General features: G+C 40.3%; 1 protein-coding gene across 5 annotated transcripts in view; it reads right to left on the minus strand.

Annotated features, from left to right (window-relative positions):
- Nucleotides 1-8,024: 8,024 nt before the first annotated feature.
- The window catches only part of LOC145344156 (dedicator of cytokinesis protein 4-like), a 410,020-nt gene continuing 390,329 nt past the window's right edge, over nucleotides 8,025-27,715 (minus strand). For 4 of the 5 annotated variants that reach the window (XM_080191055.1, XM_080191054.1, XM_080191053.1 and 1 more), the window contains 3 exons: nucleotides 25,300-25,416; nucleotides 23,415-23,494; nucleotides 8,025-13,657 (listed from right to left, as the gene is read on the minus strand). In XM_080191055.1, the coding sequence (XP_080047181.1) occupies nucleotides 13,229-13,657; nucleotides 23,415-23,494; nucleotides 25,300-25,416 (626 nt within the window). In that variant the 3' untranslated portion in view covers nucleotides 8,025-13,228. The remainder of the gene's footprint in view (nucleotides 13,658-23,414; nucleotides 23,495-25,299; nucleotides 25,417-27,715) is intronic. The other variant, XM_080191056.1, reaches the window with a different exon arrangement.

Consider the following 27,715-nt stretch of genomic DNA (forward strand, 5'->3'; position numbering starts at 1 on the left):
GGTTGGAAAGATCTCAATACAAACACTAGAAAATGATTCAAATATTCAGGATTTATTCACCACAGATATATCTTTACATACATGTTCCAATTCAGAAAGATAAACAATTTACCACATCTGTCTTATAATTTAATGTTCATGTGCGCAGTACATGTGAACCAACTGGCAAACTGTGGTCAGACACACCACAAGCCAAAGTAAATGACAGATGCAACCAAAGCAGATTCTGTGGATTTCTCAACAGCCTATCCAAACATTTGTCACACCATGAGCCAAGCTGTCTCATTGAAACTCTGCCTTTCTCAAGAGCATTTTCAATGTTCACATTTGAACAACTCTTACGCTCAAATTTTTTTTATTTGTTCATGGGATGTGGGCGTCATTGGCTGGACCGGCATTTATTGCCCCGAAGGCATTTAAGACTCAACCATATTGTTGTGGATATGGAATCACATGTAGGCCAGAGGTAGATAAGGACGACAGATTTCCTTCCCTACAGGGGTCTTGACAGATATCTTTACATCCTCTTTGACACGGGATTGGAGAATAGCCAATGTTGTTCCCTTGTTCAGAAAGGAAGCAGGGATGGTCCAGCAAATTATAGGCCGGTGAGCCTGACATCAGTGGTGGGTAAGCTTTTGGAGAGGACATGGAGGGACAGGATATATGCACATTTGGAGGAAAATGGTCTAGTTAGTTACAAGTAGCGTGGTTTTATACGGGGAAGATCATGTCTCACCAACTTGACTGAGTTTTTTTAAAGAGGTGACAAAGAGAATTGATGAGGGAAGGGCTGTGGATGTAGTTTACATGGACATTAGTAAGGCATTTGACAAGGTCCCACATGGCAGACTGGTACAAAAACTAAAATCACATGGCATTCAGGGTGGTCTGGCTATATGGATACAGAACTGGCTTGGTTATAGAAGAGAGAGAGTAGTGGTGGAGAGTTGTTTTTCAGAATGGAGATTTGTAGCTAGTGGTGTTCTGCAGGAATCAGTGCTGGGACCTCTGTTGTTTGTAGCATATATAAATGACCTGGAGAAAAGAGTAGATTGTCTGATTACTAAGTTTGCAGATGTCATGAAGATTGACAGAGTTGCCGATAGTGCTGAGGATTGTCAGAGGGTACAACAGGATGTAAATAGATTGGAGACTTGGGCACAGAAATGGCAGATGGAACTTAATCCAGACAAATGCAAGGTGATACATTTCAGAGGATCAAATTTACATGTGAATTATACTCAGAATGGCAAAACTCTTAGGAACATTATCACACATAGGGATCTGGGAGAGCAGGTCCACAGTTCCCTAAAAGTGGCAACACAGGTGGACAAGGTGATTAAGAAGGCATACAGCATGCTTGCCTTCATCAGCCAGGGCATTGAGTACAGGTTGGGAAATTATGTTGCAGCTGTATGAAACCTTGGTTAGGCCGCATTTGGAGTATTGCGTGCAGTTCTGGTCACTACACTATCAGAAGGATGTGGAAGCTTTGGAGAGAGTGCAAAAAAGGTTCATCAGAACGTTGCCTGGTCTCAAGGGTGTTGGCTATGAGGAGAGGTAGAAGAAAATAGGATTGTTTTCACTGGAAAGACAGAGGCTGAGGGGAGACCTGGTCTACAAAATTATGAAAGACATAGACAGGGTGAATAATCAGAGGCTTTTTCCAAGGATGGAACTGTCATTTACAAAGGGGAACAGGTTCAAGATGGGAGGGGGAAACGTTTAAGGGAGATGTATGGCGAAAGTTTTTCGCGCAGAGAGTGGTGGGTGCCTGCAATGTGCTGCCAGAGGATGTGATGGAAGTAGGCACATTAGCAGCATTTAAGAGACATCTCGATGGATACATGAATACGGAGGGAGGAGAGAGATACAAACCGAGTATGGGCAGAAGGTTTTTATTAGGGGCGTCATGATCGGCACAGGTTTGGCAGGCCGAAGCGCTTCCTGTGCTGTACTTTTCTTTGTTTTTTTTTTAAGTTCATTCATAGGATTTGGGCATTGCTGGCTAGCATTTATTGCCCATCCCTAGTTGCCCTTGGAGGGCAGTCAAGAGTCAACCACATTACTGTGGCTCTGGAGTCACATGTAGGCTAGATCTAGTAAGAAAGGCAGATTTCCTTTCCTAAAAGACATTAGTAAACCAGGTTGGTTTTTCTGACAATTGGCAATGGTTTCATGGTCATCAGCAGATTTTAGTTTTTATTGAATTCAAATTCCACCATCTGCAATGGCTGGATTTGAATGCAGATTCCCAGAATATTAGCCGAGTTTCTGAATTAATAGTCTAGCAATAATACCACTAGGCCATCACCTTCCCTTAACCTTTGTTTTGATATTAGTGAACCAGATGAATTTTTACAACAATCAACAGTGGTTTCTTGGTCATCATTAGACTTTTAACTACAGATTTTGATTTGATTTATTATTTGCACATGCATCAATATACAGTTGAAAAGTTTTGTTTTGTGCGCGCTGTACAGACAGAGCATACCAAGAAGGAAAGGAGCTATTGCAGAATGTAGTGTTACAATCATAGCTAGAGTGTAAAGAAAGATCAACTTAACATGAGGTAGGTCCATTCAGTTATTGAATTCAAATTTCACCACGTGTGTGGTGGGATTTGTCTCCAGTCCATTAACCTGGAGCTCTGGATTACTAGCCCAGCAACAATAACACTACGTCATTGGCTCCCCTAAATGATGCTCCTATGCAGACAGCTTCAACCATAATCCACCACCAGGATTTCTATATTGCCTTCTCAGATACTCTTCCCTTGGATCTCTACATACACACAAGCTTCATCTTCCAAGGTCAATTTTACATCTTCAGCCATGCCAAAGGATATCATTGTCCTTACAGCCCATAGCATGGAGTCACTAATCTTCGGCTATCCTCTTGGACCTTCTGACTTCTCCCGAGCCCATTTTCCTTCAAGTCTGTTCCTGGTAGCTCCCTCTAACTCTGAACCTACTGCACTGCTGCTTTTTGCAACTTTATTTAACAGGATCTGCTTTTGATCTCTGTCCATGTCCTATATCAGGGATCAGTTTCTGCCGCACTCCCTAGTTTGGGGTCTTCTTTGTCTCCCGTCTCTCAGTCTTCTTCCCAGAATTCCGTTACCTGGCACATCTTCTCTCAAATGGCACTCCTTTTCAGGTGATTTGACCTGCAGTTTCATGTAACTTCTTTCCTGCATATACGCACAGGCCCAGTTCCAGGCCAGAACACGTGAAAAAGGATGACTGTGTACCCTTCCAGTTTGTGTGTGAAATCAATGAACCACACATATGCAGCCATTCTCCTGCCAGGGCATATGTAGGAAGCCTGAGGCCAACTGGGAACTGCAGTTCCTGAATTCTGATCTCTGAATTTAGCTATATATTTTTGGGTTTCCTAGTTGGAGTTTCTTGCCAGATCCAGCGGGGGTGGACATTATGCAGATTTGCTGCTGCCTCATTCTTTTACCTGATAGTAACATGGGGCTGAACATCTCCCATGCATGCACAGCTGGGGTCTAAACAGCAAGTGTTGATGCCACATGGTGCAGCCAGTACATGAAGTCTTTCCCTTGTGATAAAACCTATACTTAACCTTGCTGAGATCAGCATGTGCCAACAGGGAACTGGCTGCAAAAGCACAGTCTGGCTATTTAACATCACACATGGGAGAAAAATGGGGACAGAAATAAGTCCTGTTAAAAGAAAAAGCTGAGCAATAGGCTGTAAATTAAAGAAAGAGCTACAGGGAGCAGATTTTAAGCAAAGTGGGAATGAGAGAAGCCCTGAAGATACAAGGAGGCAGTTGAAGGCTGGTGACTCCATGTTGTGGGCCATTGAGGCAAAGTTACCCCTTTGAAGCAGTGATGCTTTACTTGGTACAGCCAAATATCTGGAATTGTGCTCGAAAGGTGACATTCGAGTGTATTTGGAAATCTAGGGGGAAAAGGATCTTCAAAGGTGAGATTGAAACTGGACCATTGTTGAAGCTGTTTGAGTGGCAGTGACTTTTGGAGAAAATTCCAAGACATTGTCTTTGAACTTGGAGATTAAAAACCTGCATGAGATTGGTTGACTCACAATGTGGGCACCTGGGTTGGCTGTTGAGAAATCCATGGAATTGGGTTTAGTCACATTTGTCATTTATTGTGTAGTATGATGTGTTTAACTTTAGTTCATCTGATAATTCACATGAACCTAATACTTATCCTGCATGTTAGAGTATAAGATAGATACTGTGAATTGATTTATCTTAAGAACTAGTAAAGGAAGGTTTATATTTGTTTGTTCTAAACCCATGTAATCTTGGGGCTTTATTCACTAAGTAAATATTGAATTTCCAATTTTGTGTAATTTCAACAACCTGTTATTAGGCCCAAACCGAATCTGCACCCTACAATCCAAGGTATAGCCAAGGATCACAACACACTTCTAGTGAAGCTAATAGAGAGTAAAACAGACAAAGTGCAAAATCAGTGTCAAGCCTAAACTTGAGTTTATGGATTCATTTAAAATTGAGCTTTCCCTTTGTAGGAATGAACTTAATTCTACCAATGTCTTGTTGCAATGTCATAGTTTGTATCCGGTATACACATTCAGAAAAACACAACACCATTCAACTTTTAAAAAGTGGAAGTATCCTATAAAAAGCAAAAGATTTGTCAATTGTAAGAGTCAGCCGGATAAATCATAAGACAAATTGGAGATAAAATGCTTTCTTTATTTTCATTCATGAACATTCTAGAATAGTCAAATGTGTGCAATCAGCGATTGAAACCATTGCAAAACCTCCTCTATATAAAGAAGTCATATCTGGCAGTTTTGTATACAACATTCAGAATGTGTGGAATCAGTGGATGGTTACCAGTGAAACACTATATATGGTGCTTCAAGTAATCAGAAAACACTGATTTACAGCAGGTGAACTTCATATATACAAAAATATCATACAAGACAATACTGTAAGCAAGTTTGATACAGTTTGGATATTTTGACACCTCATCAAGATTTAAGAAGCAAAATTAATTGTACAAACTTTTTTTTAATAAAATACAGTCATTTAGGCTTTCATGTGCTTTGACCACAAATTACATTACTGATAAGTGATAAAACTCAGCTTGTTGCAAAAGGAATCAGAGTTAGATAAATCCAGTACTAGCATTTTAATAAATGCTCAATAAAACTAACATGTTCCTATGAGCTTACATATCATCACTAAACAGCATATAAATACTAAACATATATTAGGAATTTGTTCTTCCAACATTCAATGTTGTAAGTTAATATGGCTGAATTCTTATAAAAAACACTTATGTACAATCTTAATAGATAAACATTTGGCAACGCAACAACATTCGCACTGTAGTTTGCTCTCATTTGAATATTAAAAAGGTCAATTTATTTGTGAAAACGTCTACAGAAATCTTAATTTTATATTAAAAACGTATTCATTACTCTCAACTTCAATTTACCCCAAGTATTTAATGTTTTAAACGCTTTCAGACTATTTCTTTTGCTTTCTTGTAACGCAAAGTCATTGCACTGAAACTAGGCATCGAAATAAAGATGTGCTGCATTTGCAATTATGTTATATATTGGAGATGTTTTTAACTGATAATTAGGACAGCCCCTTGTTCTAACTAGTAGTTGGATACAGCATGCACAAAGGCAATCTAGAGCAACTGGAATTTCCCAAAATAAACACTTTCAAGAGTTTGATTTCAGTAAATGAACTAAATGCCAAGGCCGGACTATCCTGAAAACTGGCATGGTTGAAAGATTAACACAAAAGTTGAGCATGTTTCATTCTTAATCAAAAGGAACGATTAACTTAGTATCGCAAAGATAACTGGTGTGTTGAACTGTATACGAACAGCACAGGAAACAGATGTTAAAATATCCTGAGCCTCTGATGGTAATGTACCAGGTGTTTTTTTTGTTTACTATTGATCCTGTGTTGATTATTCAGTTTTTTTTAAACCAGTGCTGCTAGACAAAATTGCACTGAACATCTACATGCCAAAGCTTGTATCCATAATGCATTTTTTTTTACAGCAGCCATAAAAAGGGCAATTAGTAGAACAGTAACATTACAGTTATTGTATTTTACATTTACAAATAACAAATGTAGTTAATCTTAATTAACACACTAGAAATTCTGAATTTCTATACAATGGCATTATTGGTTTTCCTTTCAACTGATGTCGCTCTTACATTATCAGCATCATTAGCTTCTTCAGAAATTGAGATCACAAAATTAGTTACTTTTAAGCACTCAGTTCAGCAACAAAAGGGGCCTGGGATGGAATCTGAGCCTTTTGAACTTCATTAACGGTCACAGAGTTAAAGGTTTTTTAGCAGATGAAGCAGAAGGTTACTGAACACTTGCTTAGGTAATATCTATTTAAAATCAGTGGGAGTAAAATTCACCATGGCCAGCAGTGCACAGCAGGGGATAGAGTGTTGGCTGCTCGTTTTGTACTGTTGCTACCAAGGAAATGTAAAGCAGCTGTTGATATGTTATCACCCATTTTGTGTTACCACTCAAGATGAATTTCAGTCCCAATGAGTTCAATATAAATGGGATGGTAAGGCTAAAAGGGTTCAAAGCAAATAAGCATTCCAGAGATAGATATGTACAGATCACATGAGGCAGAAATGATGATTTATCAGGCTTTGACAATCACGGTAAATAGGTTGCTAAATACTGTTAGATACCAATATATTGAAAATAAGCTATTGTAGTATTCATATTCAAAATATGAAACAAAACAGACATGGGAAATGGTACACTCATCTGTCTTTAATTCCACGTAAAAAATGGAATAATCAATAAAAAATGTGAGGATTATGTGCATTTATAGAATACGTCTGACAAACCTCATCTCCTTTGAAGAAATAACAGCCCCATGGACAGTCGAAAGATCCATGAAATGGCAAAACTCAATTTCCAGAAGGCTTTGGAAGAAAGATCTACATGAAAGGCTTTAGTCGTACTCAAAGGCATGGTAACTCAAGTTAAACTTTGAGAAAACAGGTGAGAAATCACTGAAATAATGAGTATTACCTAGCAGATTTTCACAGTAACTTCATTGCACTGTGAATGCAAGTCTACTTGTGACTAATAAAAAAAAACTTTAAACTATTTATCAGGAAGGATAAGTGGGATACTCCAGGGCTTAGTGTTGACATCGCCACTGTTTCTAAGTTACAGGAATGACATTGAAATAAATGGGGATAACTCAAAAAACAGAATCAGTTAAACTTTAATAACTGCAAGAAAAATCCAGGTCAAATTCCTGCAATTCCCTATCCAGCAGCATTCTGGATGTACCTACTGAACATGGACTGCATCAATTCAAGGTGGCAGCTCACCACCACCTTCTCAAGGGCAATTAGCAATGTGCAAGGAGTGCTGGCCTAGCCAATGAAGCCCACATCCCATGAATGAACAAACAACTTTTTTAAAAGATGGAATAAATGCAGGCAAATGTAAGCTGTTGCACACAATGAGGAAAAATAAGCAACGCACATTCTCTTATGTACGACGATGAAATAGCTGCAGGTGAAGCAGAAAGAGATCTCTGAAATTAGTAGATGCAACACTGATGTCCAACCACTACAAATCAGTCATCCAAATACAATCCAGAATGTTGAGCTATGGCAACGAGGGAAGATTTCAAATCAGTGAAAAGTAGGGTTAGGCTGTACACTGTTGTAGTTAGACTGCATCTTAAGCAATGAATCCGTTCTGGTGTTAACAAAAACAAGAGACAAGATCTCAACATTTTCAAAACCCACCCACTGGACAGCGTTAAAGTCAGGACCAAGATGTCAGCCATTGTCAGTGGCAACAGTCTCGGCACCAAAACAAAGGATAGTGCCTTTGAGTCTCCCTCCAGGGGTGGGTGGACGTTTGGCACAGAAGTGCACACTCTGCTAAGTGCACCCCCAGCCCCCGACCCCCTAATTCCACCCCCCCCCCCCCATATTCTATGGAGATATAGAACCATAGAATCCCTATACTGAAGGAGGAGGCCCTCATCCCATTGAGTTTACACCAACTCTCCAAAAGAGGATCATACCCACAACCAACCCCAACCTATCCCCATAATCCTGTGTATTTACCATGGTTAATCCATCTAACCTACATAGCGTTGGACAATTGGAGGGAACCGAGTTCCCGGAGGAAACCCATGCAGACACGGGGAGAACGTGTAGACTTCACCCAAGGCCAGAATTGACCCTGAGTCCCTGGCAACAGTTAAGGTATGTACTGGACAAATCCTCTAGATCTGTTAAGAGAAGACCAATGGACAGCTCAACGATAGCCCTGGTTGTGCTGTGGCTCTCATTATATTAGTACTCAGGATTATCCCAGGACCCCAAAACGCCATGAGCCACCTCAACTGGCATTAGCCTTCCTTCCAATGCATCTAAATGCCTGCCTTCCAATGCATACTAAACACACTTGATAGTTCCAAAGAACAGTCATACTGAACTCAAAATTTGGTTTGTCTCTCCACAGATGCCAGACTTGCTGAGTTTTTTCAACACAATGATGCTGAACATCCCTGATAATGTTCAGGGGTTCAGGAATGTCCAAGAGTGGCAAATCAAAGCCTATTAGCAGTCTCTCCTGCTAAAGTCATGCACAGACCCAACTCTAGTCTTAATATCTGCTCTTACAATCAGCAATGGTAAAAGACAAGATTCCCACCAGGCATATTTCACATGCTGGGACTTTACTGTGGCATCAAGGACATATTATTGCAGTTGATTAGACCACTAATTAACTTAAATAGTCACTAACTGCTTGTTTCAAAATGGCAGGCAAGCTCCTGATTTCAGAGTCTGCCCCCCGCCTCCCCCGTACTATTGCTGACCTGCGTGATGATATTGGGATTGTGATCTGGTGACACCATGCATTACATTACATTATGTCACCATGGGATGAAAATAGTCCCATTTCACATGGTAAAATTCAGGCTCAGGACCTGATGATATTATTGAATCTAGCTGAGAGGTTGGTGCAGTACAGTGGGTCTACAAGGTTGATAACACCTTCATTTGAGTTACATCCCATCTCACTTCTTAAGGGGATTTCCAAGATGATATGGCACTTGTGCGAAAAGGAGCAGCACCTGAGTTCCTTCACTGCTTTGTCAATTTATCACTCAATCAACACGACTAAGACAGTTCTGATTTTTATCACCTTGCTGGTTCTGCGATCTTGCTTTGTGAAAATTGGCTGCCGTGCTTCTCGTTCATTGTGTAAAGTGCTAGCTTTGAGTTATGGGGAGTTATATCTGTTTCAGTCTGCTAAACAATGATGTTAGAGGTATATAATTCCAAGTATGAGCAAGGAAAACCTGGAACATAAATTATGAGAATTGGACAAGGGGACATAGGTTTAAATTCATAGAATCATTGAACTCTATAGTGCAGAAAGAGGCCCTTTGGCCTATCAAGTCTGCACCAACCACAATCCCACCCAGGCCCCGCCCCCATATCCCTACATATTTTACCCGCTAATCCCTCTAACCTAAGCATCCTAGTACACTAATTGGCAATTTTAGCATGGCCAATCAACCTAACCCACACATCTTTGGACTGTGGGAGGAAACCGGAGCACCCAGAGGAAACCCACGCAGACACGAGGAGAATGTGCAAACTCCACACAGACAGTGACTAGAGCCAGGAATCGAACCCAGGTCCCTGGAGCTGTGAAGCAGCAGTGCTAACCACTGTGCTACTGTACCGTGCCGAGGCAAACATAAATTGAGTAGAAAGTACAGTTAGACTGCTTTCAGGGAATTTACCACTTAAAAGGACGATCAATGCACGGAATAGATGGTAAATCATAGTAGAGGAGGATAGCCTGGAACCAATTGGATGTTGAAATAGGGGAGCTTCAGGATGGATGAAATAAGATATGGTATCGATGTCAAACCCAACATTTTATTGGCTGTCTCTAGCTCCACAGAGGTGGTGGTAGGCTTTCTTTTTAAATTACTTTAGCAGTGTAATACAAAGAATCAGATGTAGATTTGAGTGGGTAAGGAAGCTAGATTTCCTTCTCTAGAGAACATTCCTAACTTGTTGGGTTTTTACAACAATCAAGGTCAAAATACAAGGCTATTCGTAACCATTAGACACAAACATAAATTTGGCAATGGTAACTGAACTGATTTTACTTGCGACAGAATGGAGATATTTTTAAATAATGAAAACAGTCATTAGAAGACATCAAGTTACAAACATGAGAAGACATTGCTTTTGGTGCTGAAAAACCGAAACAAGCTCACATTTCTCAATTTATACTGCCTCCCTATTTTTTTTGAAGGGGACTATACGCCAATAATTGTTGAATTGTCTAATTAAGAGCCTGATTAAAAACCGTCAGTAATTGAAAATGCTCAGGATATGACAAGAGACACTAGATGGAATTTTTGGCTCCTGCAGGTATCAAAGGTAAAGGGTGGACGCCCCAGTATCTTTAATTTGTTAACCTAAACATTGTTGACAATGTATTTATTCAATCTTGAGAGCAACAAACAAGCCCAATGTTGTCGCAGCCCAACACCCACATGCATGCACTTTTCAGCAAGGATTGCTGGACAGAGATTAGGTGTAGGCCATGAATTTATTTATAGCAGGAATGTTGAAATCATTTGAGGTGCACATATTGCCTTTGCAATTGAGATCCAACTCAGCACAAACCAGGGAGCTAAAGTTACATTATAACTTAACTATGTCTGACTAAACCAACGAGCAACTGGAGGAATAAATCAGCCACTTTGCTTGTCAAAGCGAACCACTGACAGACATTGAATTGATTATTGCATTTGACACAAAAGTTGTTATAAAGGTATTGCACGCGTCATTTTATGTCAGATGCCAATTGTACAAAAGATCACAATATGAAAAATAAACTACAACTATTTATGGATCTCAGTCACTGAGGTTTGCTTTGAATGTCTGATAAGGAAATAAAAAGTACATTCTTTTTTAAAACTGTTACAGAACATTTCAGCTGAAAGTCTTTGAAATTTCACAAAAAGCCATTATTCTGTTGCCTTCATTTATAAAAAAAGGTGGATTTTGTATGGTTCACTCTCTCCTTCATGTAAGACTTCTTAACATAATTGTTTAAAGATTTTGTTATTGAAGCATATTGAAAAAATTCTCAGACCCCCAACTTTGCTATTGACATATTTCTCAAATTCCAAAAGCGTTACATAGAACTGTACTCTGCTTCCACATAACTGAACCTGTTGAGTTACTTAAAGATTAATGTTGCTTGAACATTAACTTCAGTCTGTAATTCTTCCAAGAAATATATCTTTAGGGTATAAACATTCACTTCCCTTTTACACATGATTAGGTGCCATGGTAGATAGTGACCTTAGTGTCACTCATATTCTTGGACACTTTGTGCTTTTCTAATATTGTTAAATTAGCCCTTTACAATCAATTAGATTTTTAATGCAGTTGTTAAAAGATTTGTCCTCTCCATTAATTAATGACATTTTGAAATCTGAACAGAAATTACAAATACTCATTTTGGCAATTCCTCTCTGAACTTTGCTTCCTAGACACTACTTTGAAATACACTTTTTAAGCATGAAAGTGAGCAAATGCATTGCTAACCGTACAGGTTGATAAAGATTTCTGGCACCAGAACTAGACACTCTGTAGATATAGCCAAATGCCAGACCATTACTTCAATATACTCTGTGCAACCTAAAAGTATTCAGGTAGGCACTTGACTAATAGAAAATAAATTTATGTAAACAGAATTAAAAAGATGATAAATTCTTGTTTTAATTACAAGGATGTAAACAGCTTGTGGCGTTTGATGTTAAAGGATAAAAAGATATTAAATGTATTTTTTAACAAATCTCATAAATAAACCTAAGACTACATATTGCCTGCCACATGGTGACATATCAGGCATCTTCCTCATGTTATGAACTGCTGTATTGCCACAACAAAGGTCACTGTCCCACAAATATGATCCTCCTAAACTAAATTCCACTCTGTAAAATTTAGAATTAAAAATGCAGACATAACTTTCACGCTATTAAGACCTGCAACATCTTGTGTAAAGTAACTTAACAGACATTACAGAACATGAGAGCTGGTGGAAAATGATTACCTATCCCCAACTTGTACCCAATTTAAGGCAGCTGTATTTACTTACATGCGACATGGACATTGTTTTATATCAATGTATGAGGGAGAAAGGAATATGAGGGTACAATGATAAAGCGAGATGAGGCAAGGTGGGAGGAAAATGGGAAACAAACATCATCATAGACCTGTTGAGCTGAATGGCCTGTACTGTCAATTTCACGTAAAGGAGATTGGGGCAAGTTGCAAATCGGAGTTTCTGGTAACAAAAGTTATCTTTCTGCTTTCCTGCAATATTACAAATTTACACAGTTTGGGGAAAATTGGTCATTTTAAACATATTTTGACTCTGTGCCTTTTTTTCAACGTGTGAACATATTTAATCCTTAAATATAACTTCTCGCTCCCCAACACTTACTAGTAAAAAAATGGACAAAGGATTTTGAAACAGTAGGTTTTTTTTTGCTCTTCTATGCTGATACTTCCATATTTTGCTGAAAAATACAAATATTACAAATGCAAATATTACAGCATAATGTGCTTAAAAACAGATAAAGAGAGAGAAATGGAGAGAGTGCAAGGAAGAGAGGTAAATCAGAAATATCTCCTTCCTAGTTAATTTCAGGGGCAGAGCTACTCTCATTCAAATAACATCAGTGAAAGGATGAACTGTTTGTATCCAATTCTATATGTGCAAACATCAAAATTGTAACCAAAGCTGAGTGGAGGCTTTGCTTTTGTACCAACCAATGTGCTTGTTCATAAATCCCTGGCTAACAGAGATTGCAAATAAAAGCACATCTGTGTCAATAGCACTAATGCAAATTAGGGAAAATGTAACTCCTCATTGCCACTACTGGATAGCCATTCTGGTCACGTGCAAGTTACACTTTTATTCACCATCCTGACCTATTGCATAATACAGTGTTCCATCATTTATCTATCGGATCACCGTAAACAATGGGTACATACATGTGGTCAAAATGTTTGAAGTTTAAGGTGCCCACCTGGATTCTTTTGGCCAAATTAGCATTTAGGTTGAACAAAACACACATTTCTGCAAGTGTTGCGAGCATTTTTTTTCAGTTTCTCTATAGTTGCGAGACTTTTCGAGGCTGAGATCTAGGTCTGACAAGGATTTCTTCCATTCTGTTTTCACCTTCAGACCTGTGTACGCGTAGTACGTGGGGTTTAGGAGGGAGAGCTGGTGGTTCACCACTGGGAGGAACGGACAGGCTATGAGGTAGAGGAGCTCGACGTCTCGAGGTTCCCGTGCCATGTTCAGACAAGTTGTAGCGTGGTGGCATACAAGCAAAGGTTCCGTTCTCCCTTTTGATTAACTCCTCAGAGCCAATTAAGGTACATGTAATTGTTCCGTCAGTCAGGGTGGTCTCAGTCACACTTCCTCTGCTCAGGGAGGAGATACCACTGCTACTACTTCCAGACAACACAGGTGAGTTATAAACTGGCCCCAAGGATTGATAGTCAGTGGGAGAAGGTGTCAATGATTGAACAGAACTCTGTTGGGCAAGAGGAGAAAAAAAGTTATAAGTTGCAGTATCAGAAGGCAGATTGATTTCATAAAATATATTACCATGTGGACAGCACAGTGGCTAGTACTGCTGCCTCACAGCTCCAGGGATCTGGCTTTGATTACTGCCTTGGGTGTCTGTCTGTGGGGAGTTGTCCCCGTGTCTGCATGAGTTTCTTCCAGATGCTCCAGTTTCCTCCCAGTCCAAGGGCATACAGGTTAGGTGAATTGGCTATAATAAATTGCCGCTCAGTTTGTTTGTGCTTGTGTGAGCGAACGAGTGTGTATCAATATGAATGTATGTTTGAGTATATGTGTGTGTGTGTATGTGTGTATGTGTGTGTGTGTGTGTGTGTGTGTGTATATACGTATGTGTATATACGAGTGTTTGTGTGTATATATGAGTGCTCCTTCTCTGCTTGATATGGTGGGAGGGGAGGGGTGGGGGTGGGGAGAAGTGGGGTCTGCAGCCACTCTGCCTGAGAGCAGTGAAGGGGAAGGGGGGGGTCCGCTGCCACTCTGGGGGGGGGGCTTGCGCTCGGTCTAGGTGGCGGAGGGGGTGGAGGGGTGAGGGGGCCGGTAATGTTGTGGGAATGGGGCAATGTTTGTGGGGGCCAGGGGAAGGCATTATCCGGTCTGGGAGGGATGTGACAGTGAAAGAGCAGTCTATCATTCTTTTTCCTGTGCATGCGTAGTTGGAGGCATCGTTCAGAGCTGCAGGACTTTGGGTGCATTCAGCCCCACCTACAGGCTTCTGCAGTGCAGTTTGGAATTGCTGATATTTTTGCAGGCAGAATGCATGTGGGGGCACCTCAGAATGGGTCTAAAAGTCAGATCTGAAACACTCTCAGTTTGAAGTCCGCCTGCACTTAGAATCAAAATGGTAAAATAGGATCTGTGAGTGAGAACGAGAGTGAGAGTGAGAGTGAGAGTGAGAGTGAGAGTGAGAGTCTCTGTTAATGAGTTTGAATGTGTGCCTTGTGATTGACTGGTGTTACATCCTGGGTATATTCTACCTTGCTACCAGTGTCAGTCAGGATAGGCTCCAATTCCCCACGACTTTGAATTGACAATAAAACAAAGAGAAGTGTATTTCTATATTCAAATAAACAAAAGGAATCATTGAAACCTAAAATATAGAAAATACTCAAAATACACAGGAGGGTCATTGGTAGTTGTTTTAAAAATTGAATTGTTGGGTTTATTCAAAATGTTAACCCATATTCTCTTCACAGATGCCAATGTACCTGCTTTGAATTTCCAGAATTTCCCTTCTTTAAAGCTATATTTGCTTTTGTAGATGTTGCTTTCATATTATTTTTAAGCTTAAAAAAATCTACTGCAAGAAATGTGGCTAACAATCTCAGCCTGACACATTTCAGTCATCATTTTTGCACTGTATTAACACGATGCAGATTGCGAGTTGAAACTGATGATTAAACATTACTCACCTCAATGGGGAATATAAGACTCTGGTATACATTTTGGATAAAAATAGAAACAATGAACGGCTGACATCAGAAACATCATATCCCCAAAACACCATGGCCTCAATTTCCATACATGCTGGGGCAAGCATAATTATAGCTGTACTGGAACCTATGCTGTGATTTAACTTCCTGAAATATATTTTTCCCAAAATAAATTTCTATTTAAATAAAACAAATAAACAAACACAAAAGTTTAACTCCAGTCCTGAAAAGCGTCTAATTCAATTTTTTAAAAAACCATGTTAATACTCTGGCTATGCCAACCCAGGTTATACAAACACTGCATGTGCATAGCACATGAACCAGTAACTAAACATATTCCGTTTGTTCCAATCCCTGACGACAGATAACTGTAGAAAGATTCAAACCTTTAGTTAAAAGCTGAAAGGTTTCTCAACACAAAATTTTATTTTTTTACTGTAACAAATAGCTAAAGCACTTTGACCAAACACTATCCTTTAAAAGCAACTTATACTTTAAACTACAGACAGGAAATAATAGTAGGAGAGATTATTTAAAAGGCGAAAAGCTGCAGCATGCTATGGTGCAGAGGGACCTGGGGGTCCTTGTGCATGAGTCGCAAAAACCCAGTGTGCAGGTGCAGCAGGTGATCAAGAAGGCGAATGGAATGTTGGCCTTTATAGCGAGGGGGTTAGAATATAAAAGTAGGGAAGTCTTGCTGCAACTGTACAGGGAACTGGTGAGGCCGCAGCTGGAGTACTGTGTGCAGTTTTGGTCACTGCACTTGCAGAAGGATATATTGGCCTTGGAGGGAGTGCAGAGGAGGTTCACTAGGCTGGTACCGGAGATGAGGGGGTTGGACTATGAAGAGAGACTAAATAGACTGGGTCTGTACTCGTTGGAGTTTAAAAGGATGAGGGGGGATCTTATAGAGACGTATAAGATAATGAAGGGAATGGACAGGGTAGAGGTATAGAGATTCTCCCCGCTTAGAAAGGATAGCAGTACTCGAGGGCACAGCCTCAAGATAAGGTGGCGGGGGGGGGCAGTTTAGATCGGAGTTGAGGAGGAACTTCTTCACTCAAAGGGTGGTGAATCTCTGGAATTCTCTGCCCGTTGAAGTGGTGGAGGCTACCTCGCTAAATATATTTAAGTCACTGGTAGATAGGTTTTTGATGGACAGGGGAATTAAGGGTTATGGGGAGAAAGTGGGAAAGTGAAACTGATCCACTTCAGATCAGCCATGATCTTATTGAATGGCAGGGCAGGCTCGAGGGGTTCGGTGGCCTACTCCTGCTCCTACTTCTTATGTTCTTATGTACCCCACTTCTTATGCTTAGCCCAACCAATGAAACACACTTCATAAATGCACCTTACACTGCCCCTACATAGATAATCAATCCAAAGTAATTCTTAGCTCCTAAAGATATATTCCTGTTCTTTTTTTTAAAAAATCAGCCTGGTGACTCACAATCTTAGAATTGTCTTTCACAGTCAAGTTTTGCGTTGCAGGATTTACTGTCTAGCCTGAGATAGGTGACTTCCATCCTCATTTTAACTCCCCACTAATTTGGTCTTTTCAATTCAGATTTCCACATTTTGCGTTGAGAAACTTTTCAGCTTTTAACTAGAAGTATGAACCTTTCTAAAGTTATTTGTCTCTTCGAGGATCTGAGTAAACGGAATATGTTTAGTTACTGGTTCATGTGCTATACACATGCAGTGTTTGTATAACCTGGGTTGGCATAGGCAGAGTATTAACATGTTTGTTTAAAAAAATGAATTAGGTGCTTTTCAGGACTGCAGTTAAACTTTTGTGTTTATTTATTTGTTTTACTTAAATAGAAATTTATTTTGGGAAAAATATATTTCAGGAAGTTAAATCAGTGTGCTTCACCGTGTGGTGAACCAGAGAGACATTTCTGGCTACCAGCTGTTCCCTCCTTCTCAGATCCAGACAGGCTCCAAACACCATCTATAATATCATCAATATTTTAAGAAAGACTGTAACCTGATCTTTATAATAACTTCCACTGCATCCTTCCCCATGGCAGCATGGCAAAGGACCTTTTTTTCCTGGTTAAAAATGCTAATTAGCTATCCTTCACAGCCCAACTCTTTTTCCTTTTAGAAAAAAACAGACAGTCTAAAGCACAGTTGTTGACAACCCAACATTTTCAACACTTTTCTGGGACTTCAGAGATTTAAGTTGCTGCCATTGTTTCCAAGCATAAATACTTTGCACTTTCTTCCCTGCGAAGCAAAGTAAGCCTTCACCAGATCTCGAATGATCAAACCACCCAAGTCTAAGTGTTAGGGAAACTTCAGAACAGGTCACATGGCCGCCTTCATTTAATCTTAAAGACACCAGGGAAAATTTTCCCATGCCGCCTGCCATGAGTTTCATTGCGAGGTGGGGGGGCTTTGGATGGAATTTTCCAGTTTTGGGACAAGTATGGCCTGAAAATCCCACCCTAGTTTCAAAACATGAGTTTTAACCTATAAACGTCATAATTGTAACACTTCCTATTCCAAAACAGACAGTATAACCATTTTACATGATACAGGAATAATAAAGCATAGCACTTTGTTATGCTACAACACACAATGATACAGAATTGAAAGGTACATTCATAAATTCACAGCTTCTCGTAGTGAAGTTAACTGATGGGAAGGGGTGTGGGAAGGATTGAAATTTCAGATTTCGGTGACCTTGACTTAAGCTACATTCTGATTTTTATACTGTTTTTGTGTCGTTCCTGACTCCATCTCTTCCCACCCTCCCCACCCCATCTCAGGGTTTCCATCTCTCCCACTTTTTTCTATTGATCCGAGGCCTATGTATTTAAGATATTCACAGAGAGCTTGTTTCTTCATTATCTTGATGCTTCTGTTCATTAGTTAACTGAGATGATCTTTCCATCATTCACTTGTTTGTTGTTTGTCTGTCTGCTCTGTAATTACCTCTCTTATGACTGTATCGATATGCTTTTCTGTCTCTCATTTTTCTGTTCTTAAAGAACACCAAAATACCAAGGGTTTGCTCCAGGTATTAAGTGATCTCTTCAGTACTTCCAGCTGTTCATGTTTTTTGTTTCAAAAATGGAACATTGCTGGAAACACACCAATCAGGCAGTTACTTAAGGAGAGAATCAAGGTATTAACATTTTTGGGGCAAACTCATCTGTTGAAACTAAACAGATTCAACAAAGTCTGCTCTCTCAAGGTTCATTCCTTTGGTTTCTCCATAGACGCAAACTGACTTGCTGAGTGTATCTGTAATTATCATTTTTTGGTGTAGATTTCAAACGTTGACAGTTTTTTTGCTTTCAAGGGTTTCCTTGATAATTTCACAAACAGCTTGCTATAATCACACATCAGTCGGTGAAACGTGCTGTATAACATGCAAAGGTCAGCCAACAGACGTGAAAGCCACAATAATGATGGAAAGATGAGATGTTTCAATGCCACAAAATACCAAAAGAGCACAATACCAGTTAGAAATCAATAGCTGCCTTAAACGGAAGAGCAACATTTGCAGTTTAGTACTTGCCCTCAATCATCTTGTCACATGTTATATGTCAGAACAAGCATGGTTTTCAAAAATGATTTGAAACCAATGCTTATATTGAAGGACGTAAGCTAAGGTAAATGTTGTCAGGTATTTGGTGTAAAGTCGAGAGGCAGGATAGTGATTCAGACGATGAATTCGAAAGGTAATTTGGATGGACAGTTAATTAAGGTGTGAGTTGGAAACAGACTACCCAGGGATGAAGCTCTAATCATTTAGATTCCGAAGAAGCTTTTAGACAACAGTTTGAGTTGATTGACCTCTCGTCTCTGCAGTCCTATTCTATTTTTACACTATTTTTTGGTCCGTGTGTCATTTTCTTGGTGACCATGGTGACAAGCTGTTGCACAGGCATGAATTCCTCAGCAGACTGCTTTCAAAACATAATGCTTTTTTTCAAATCAGTGCAACATGTTCTCGGTACTCGTTTAATATGAAAAGGCAATTTTGAATGGGCACTAGTGAGATAATTCTGGCTAGTCTTCCATGAGCAAAGTACATCAGCAATATTAAATGAGGCCTGCCAGAAAGACCAGTTGTGAAATTTCAGACAATTTGTCCTGTGTACAAAGGTTGTGATTTCATTAAAGCACATGGCTATCGAGTTCCATTTTCCCCAACTTCAAGTTACTTAACAGAATCATAAAATCATAGAAACCCTACAGTACAGAAAGAGGCCATTCAGCCCATCGAGTCTGTACTGATCACAATTCCACCCAGGCCCTACCCCATTATCCCTATATATTTTACCCACTCATCCCTTTAACCTTCACATCTCAGGATACTAAGGGGCAATTTAGCATGACCAATCAACCTAACCCACACATCTTTGAACTGTGGGAGGAAACCAGAGCACCCGGAGGAAACCCACGCAGACACGAGGAGAATGTACAAACTCCACACAGTGACCCAAGCCGGAAATCAAACCCAGGTCCCTGGAGCTGTGAAGCAGTAGTGCTAGCCACTGTGCTACTGTGCCGCCCCAAATATGGATAGCAATGTAAATGTGACTTCCCTTATATACTGCTGACAAAATTGAATGAGAACGCCACACTTGACGTATAAAAGGAGGACTACCTTTAACTAAAATACATGCGTATAAAGATATGAATGTCCATATGCATATATAAACGATCAATATTTGTACACTGACACATTTTCCTTGATTGGCCACAGGAATCCTTCCTTGTGTTAAAAGGTTGTGAAATATTGACATAATACTGGTGTACATGGAAAAATCAGTTACTATTTGATGTTGTCCAAACAATATCCCATTGACAAGATACAGCTGCTGAATCCTAGCAATCCAGCCCAAAAAGCAAGTCAATTCTACTTGTGTTTGTATTTCTTAATACTGGGTTTTTCCTGTTTAAATTGTCTAAACAGGGAAATTAGGAAAGGGTTGTTCTTAGCTACACTACTTCACCCAAGTGTGCTGAGACCAGTGTTCTGGCAACTCATGTAGCTCGGGCAGTAAAGAAGACTTCAAACTAAACAGTGGGTGTGAATAATCATATGAGGAGAGATGTAGTTATTTAAAGGTAAAAAACAAAGTAGAAATAAGAACATAAGAACTAGGAACAGGAATAGGTCACCTGGCCCCTCGAGCCTGCTCTGCCATTCAGTGAGATCATGGCTGATCTTTTTGTGGATTCAGCTCCAATTATCCGCCCACTCACCGTAACTCTTAATTCCTTTACTGTTTGAAAATCTATCTTTGCCTTAAAAACATTCAATGAGGTAGCCTCCATTGCTTCATTGGGCAGGGAATTTCACATATTCACAACCCTTTGGATGAAGAAATTCCTCCTCAACTCAGTTCTAAATCTGCTCCCCCTTATTTTGAGACTATGTCCCCCTAGTTCGAGTTTCACTTGCTAGTGGAAACAACCTCGCTGCTTCTATCTTATCTATTCCCTTCATAATTTTATATATTTCTATAAGATTCCCCCCTCATTCTTCTGAATTCCAACGAGTATGGCCCCAGTCTACTCAGAGGGTAATGATGATCACAGTGTGGTAGAAAGGACAGAATGTACGAAATAAGGAGCATGCCATCAGATAATGCCAGAATTTGCAAAAATAATAAAAAGACAGGATAAAAAAACTATAGAATTCGTGACAAAATGGATCAACTGTCAGCTCAATTAGAAATTTATATGCATGACCAGATAACCATTACAAAGATTTGATCTTGAGGTGACCAAGGCAAGGACCTGAATATTGAAAGGTATCTGACATTTCAAAAGGACAGGAAGTTAAAAACTTGCGGTGGAGTAGCTCTCTCAATTAAGGATAATGTTCGTACAATTGTGAGAGATGACCTTAGTTCTCAAGATGAAGTTGTAGAATCAGTTTAGGTAGAATAGGAAATAACAAGAATAAGGGGGGAATTTTCTCATCCCACCTGTCACGGGAATCGAAGCAGGCAGGGGGTGGACCATGCAAAGATCTGTGAACCTCAGGTGGGATTTTCTGGTTTTGGGGCGAGCACAGCTGGAAAATCCCACCCAGGGATTCAATTATGGGAGTAGTTCATAGGATCCCTAAAAGAAATCGTACTATAGGGTGGGAATAAATAATGGGGATTTGTAAGAAAGGTACTGCAATAATCATGGGAGATTGCAATCTAACAAGTAACATGGATAAAGGGGAAGTAGAGTTTGGATTTCCTAAAGGCATTCGACACTCTGCCACGTTAACAGCTCAGACAGTAGCACATTAGGATGGTCAGAGGACTGATTAGCCAAGAGGAAGCTGCGAACAGGGTAAAGCGAGTCATTTCTGAGTTGACAAGCTGTAACTAGTGGAGTACTGGAGAGGTCAGTGTCGGGTCTCAACTATTTACAATCTATATCAGTGACTTGGATAAAGAGATCGAATATATGGTTGCTAAATTTGTTGATGATGCACAGTAGGGAAGTAAGTTGTGAAGATGATACAAGGAGTCTGCAAAAGGATACAGACAGGTTAAATAAGTGTGCAAACATTTGGCACGTGGAGTATAATGTGGGAAAATATGAACATGTCCACATCAGTAGATAGAACAAAAAAGCAGATTATTATTTAAATGGAGAGAGTTTGCAGAATTCTATGGTACAGAGGGATCTGGGTGTCCCAGTACATGAATTAGACAAAGTTAGGTACAGGAAGCGATTAGGAACGCAAATTAAATATTCATAGAATCATAGAACCCTACAGTGCAGAAACAGGGCCTTTGGCCCATCGAGACTGCACCAACCACAATCCCACACAGGCCCTGTCCCCATATCCCTACACATTTTACCTGCTAATCCCTCTAACCTACACATCCCACTACACTAAGGGGCAATTTTAGCATGGCCAATCAACCTAACCCACACATCTTTGGACTGTGGGAGGAAACCAGAGTACCCGGAGGAATCCCACGTGGACACGAGGAGAACATGCAAACTTCACACAGACAGTGACCCGAGCCGGGATTCGAACCCAGGTCCCTGGAGCTGTGAAGCAGCAGTGCTAACCACTGTGCTACCGTGCCGCCCTTTTGGTATATATTACAGGAGGAATGGAATATAAAAGTAGGGAAGTTTTGTTACAATTTTATCATTGGTGAGAGAGCATCTTGAATACTGTATATAGTGTTCATCTACTTACTTAGAAAGGATGTAACAGCATTAGAAACAGTTCAGAGTAAACTCACCCGACCGATTCCTGGGATGAGTAGGATATCCAATGAGGAACGGTTGAGCAAGCAGAACCTATATCCACTTGAGTTTAGAAGGGCGAGAGGTAGTCTTATTAAAACACATAAGATCCTAAAGGGATCTGACAGGGTGGATGCTAAGAGTATGTTTCCCCTCATGGGAGAGACTGGAACAAGGGAACACAGTTTAAAAATAAAGGGTTGCCCATTTATGATGGCGATGAAGAGAACTATTTTCACTCAAGAGGGATGTTGGTCTGTGCAATTCTCTTCCTCAGAAAGTAGTGGAGGCAGGGTCATTGAATATTTTTAAGGGGGAATTAAATTGACTCCCTTCTACATTAACGCTGCAATGAAGTTACTGTGAAAATCCCCTAGTCGCCACATTCCGGTGCCTGTTTGGATACAGTGAGGGAGAATTTAGCAGACCAATGCACCTAACCTGCACACCTTTGGACTGTGGGAGGAAACCGGAGCACCTGGAGGAAACCCATGTAGACACAGAGAAAATGTGCAAACTCCACACAGATGGTGACTCAAGCCAGGAATTGAACCCAGGTCCCTGGCGCTGAGATGCAGCAGTGCTAACAACTGTGCCACCGTGCCGCCCCAGTACATTTGAAGTGGAGTTGAGGCCAGAATCAGATCAAGCATGATCTTACCAAATAGGTTTTACGCTTATTTATTAGTGTCACAAGTAGGCTCACGTTAACACTGCAATGAAGTTACTGTGAAAAACTCCTAGTGTGGAGTATTGGGTCAGATTTGAGGGGCTGATTGTCCTACTCCTGCTCCTATTTCAAATGTTCAAATATATGTGTATCAGCTTTGTTACCTTACAGGTGAATGAACTCTATAGCAAAACAATAAGATCCATTTTTATCAATATCCTGAGATATTCTGAAAATTATTCGAAACTTAAACAAGCTTTACTTACAGCCTACAAGACTTCATGGTACAGACTAATGCAACCCACAAAGCTACATGGCTTGGACATGGCTGTATTTGATTGTATTCCTTATTTAATCAATACCCATACCTTATGAGGAGATCTGGGGTGTGCAGGAGGAGTATCAAACGCCTGTGGAGAAAAGGACCTGTACGTCTTTGCAGGTGAACCTGTACCATCAGATTAGAAAAAAGTTAAAAGTTCTGATATTTCACAAGCGCTGGAATGGTCCCTAGAAAATAAACTACAGTTTATTACAACAAAATGAAATTAGAGTAGTTCACAGTTCAATACAAAACTAGAACCATTAACGTGGACAAATTTTATCTTTCACTGTCAGCCTGCTCCTAGGGAACCAGAAAATAAGTGAAACTACACAAAAGTGGTTATTCTTTGGTTGCAGGCAGGCGGTAAGTGTTTCAGTAAATATCCATATGAAGTAAATTTAGCTTTATTGTGTTCAAAGCATCTTCCAATAAATCTAGTGCATGTGGCTAAGATGATGTCACTGTAGCCACACCTGTAGGAAGTCAGCTATCTTTGTTGGTCGACACTGATCTAGAATTCCTGTGACAATTCTACCAAATGGCTATGCATTTGCTGCTAGTCTAAAAAGCCTAAAAAAGCACTAGTGCAATATTGAGCAAGTCCATACATGATCAGATGTCCAAGAATTCAATTGGGATCCCAACGGTTTTATTCCTTTTGTTTTACAGATTTGGATTTCTAATTTTGATGTTGCAAAGAAAGCCTCAAGATGCATGCGCTGAATATGTGAAGATCTATCTCAAACTAATTCAGTGATACCTTGCGCACACATGATTTCATTGATGGGCAAATTGCAAACATTTTAATCTTGGAGAAGAGCTGGATCCTAAAAAAAAATCTGAGAAAACACGAACACACAACGCAATTTGTTTTTGTTATAACACCAGCTCAGTAATACTGAAATAAACTTGAATTTATATTGTGCATTTAGTATAGAAAAACAGTTCAATGTTCTTCAGAGAGGCATCAGAGAAACAACAGACATCAAGCCAAAGAGGGGGTGAACAGAGTGACCAGATGTTTTATTAGACAAGGAGTGAGGAGGCAAAAGAGCTTCGGGAGAACATTTCTGACAGTAGGGATATCAAAGCTGGAAGAAGAAGGTGGACGCACAAGAAACTAGAGAGAGAAGAATGAAATCTTTAGAACAATCGGATTTGTGGAGCCTGAGAAGGTGTTATTGATAGAACAAAGCAAGACTTGAGGGAATTCAGTATGCGAATAAGAACTTTAAATTTAAGGTGTGAGGGGCAATAATTCAATGGAAGAGAACTAGGAAGTAAGAGGAATAGCTTCAGGCAACAACGTGGGCTGCAGAGTTTTGGTCCAGCTGATTTTTCAGCGGATGCAGGATAGAAGATTGGTCACAAAAGGATTGGATTAGTCAATTATTGAAATGACAAAAGCATGATTGAGGTCTTCAGGAGCCATTTGGGTTGGTTTTGGAATGAAGGTGGATGACGTGATGGAAATAATGTCAATTGGACGTTAAGTCAAATAGGAGGCTAAGATTGCAAATAGTCTGATTCGCTGTGTATAATATAAAAGAGAAAAATTGATTTAAATATGCAAGTGAAATAAATTAGCTCTGGTATGTCCCAAATTCAGTAATTCTTTTTCAAATTATGTACAGATGAGAATGTTTCTCTGACATCCCACCCTCATTCAAAGGCCATGACACCATAACCTCATCAAAAAGAAATGCTTCATAAACATCTTGAATGCCGATCCAACTTGCAAATATAGCTGAATGCAAATGAGAGTAAGAAGTTCAAGAAGAGGTGTTTTTGTGAAGCTAACTTGAAGAGCACCCATTCTGATCAGCTCTGCTGGTGATGGTGTTATGAAGTTCATTAACTGTGGTTTTATCAAAATGCCATGGTCCGGCACGTAATCTAATTTGGAGTTAGGCTGCATGTCATTTTACCTGTATGTGTTGGCCTGGGTGGGACAGGAGGAGACACCAACTTTGCAATGTCTGGTACACACGTTCGAGCTTCCTTACCACTGTCTAGACTCCAACTACTAGGAGTTAGGTTCATTACTGTGAAAGAATAATACATGCACTGTTTAGTGTTGTGAAGAGTGGCCCTAATAAATATATTTCATTCTTACTTATGATTGTTTGTGGTTCGGCTTGTGCTCATTGATCCACATTGGCTCTCAGGTTCCCAACACCTTCAAGTCAAAATTTTTCCTATCTCTCTAACTCTCTCTCAATGCTCCTTTGGAGAATTCACAAATGTGTATTCTCCAAAATTTGACCTCTATTCCTTTTGTCCTACCTTGGCAGATGTGCCTCCAGTTCTTCAGCCAAGCTTTAGAATTCCCTCCCTAATGACTTCCCTGGCTCACCATTTCCCACTCCTCCTCTAAGGCCCACCTCCTTGACTAAAGACTTGGTCAACCTTCCTAAAAATAAAATCTCTCTTTGGCTTGGAGTCCATTTTTGCCAGCTTACACTTCTGTGAAGAGACTAAGAACATTTTTCTCAGTTAAAGACATTATAAATTGTTGCTGCAAATAGGCATACATTTCAACATATGGAAAGCCAATACCTTGTCACAATAGTAAATCTACTAGTAATATCTTCTCAAAATATTCAAACAAACATTTTGTATAGTAAACCTTGTTAAATATAATGTAAGATGGCACTTTGTCACACTGGCTCAGATCTGAGATTGGGATTGAGAGACTGTTTTGCCATCAGGAAACTCAAGAACAGTTTCCGGATTTAGAACCACCTCACTGTCAATGCTTCCCAGCAACTGTCAGGTAGCTTGGGATGTTGGTTTGCTGTTGAGGATGGAATCTTTCAGCAACAGGCGTCAGTTGGAGAGTGGTCACAAGTGATGGGGAAGCGCAAGATGACAGGGTCATGGGAAGATTGAAGGCTGGAGGAGAGATCTGAAGTCGGTGTCTAGGGAAGGGGAAAAAGAGATTCAAATGGCCCTGAGCAGAATTTTCCCACCCCATCCACCATGGGAATCATAAAATTCAGCGGGCCACGTGAAGGTCCATTGATCTTGAGTAGGAATTTCCAGTCTTGGGGCGAGCGCAGCTGGGAAACCCTGTCCCCAGTTTGTGTTGAGGCAGAGGAATCAGAGCTCATAGAATCATTGAGTCACTGCAGTGCAAAATAAGGCTATTCAGCCCACCGGGCCTGTAGTGACATCCAGATCCTAGCCCCATAATCTCATATTTACCTTGTTCGTTCCCCTGATACTAAGGAGCATTTAGCATGGCCAGTTAATCTAAACTACACATCTTTAGACTATGGGAGGAACCAGTAGCACTTGGAGGAAACCCACCCTGACACGGGGAGAATGTGCTAACTCCACACACTCACCTGATGCCAGAATCAAACCCGGGTCCCCGGTACTTTGAGGTAGCAGTGCTAACCACTGTGCCACTTGAGGGTGGAGTTCAGGGAGGAATGGGGCAGAAGCAGTTAAGCAGAGGGGGAGGCGATGACCTAGTGGTGTGATCACTGGACTATAATCCAGAAACTCAGCTAATGTTCTGGGGATCTGAGTTTGAAGCTTTAGAATTCCCTCCACTGCAGATAGTGGAATTTAATTCTATAAAACTGATTTGGAATTAAAAATCTACTGGTGACCATGAAACCATTGGCAATTGTCAGAAAAACCCATCTGGTTCACTAATATCCTTCAGGAAAGGAAATCTCCCATCCTTACCTGGTCTGGCCTACATGTGACTCCAGGGCCACAGCAATGTGGTTGACTCTCAGCTGCCCTCCAAGGGCAACTAGGGACGGGCCATAAATGCTGGCCAGCCAGCAACACCCATGTCCCATGAATAAATACAAAAAAAATTGGATCTATGTTATTGAATGATAACTGTGCAATTCCCCACATTGACAATTATATCATATTCTTTTATGATTTTGGATAAGTTTTTCAAATTTAGGCGAATACTTATACTAAATATTGGACCTAGAAATATCGATAATCAGCCATTCCAAAAAGTAAAATTCAAAACAAAATTAGTGGAATGAAGTATAAATGTGGGCAGAACAGCAGCATGTCATAGACATTTTTAAGGTTTTGCACAAAGGAAAATGGGCAAATCTATGCTTTGTAATTGGTGTTGAAATGGCCAAGAATGAAGTTGTGACGCCCAAAGTTATGGGACCGATTCGGCCAGCCTGCTGCATGCTTTTGTAGTCCAGCAGGCCAGGGAACTTGAGCGGAGGCCACTTCATGGGCTCCCCGCTGGGTGCCACCTCTCCATGCATCTCCAGCTCGGAGCTGCATAAATTATGTTAACGCACAGTTGACTCTATTTTACATCCCATTAGCAGGCCTGGGACTGAAATCTCC

This window comes from Carcharhinus amblyrhynchos, chromosome 6 (genome assembly GCF_965287045.1).
Source record: "Carcharhinus amblyrhynchos chromosome 6, sCarAmb.v2.hapA, whole genome shotgun sequence".
Lineage (NCBI taxonomy): Eukaryota > Metazoa > Chordata > Chondrichthyes > Carcharhiniformes > Carcharhinidae > Carcharhinus > Carcharhinus amblyrhynchos.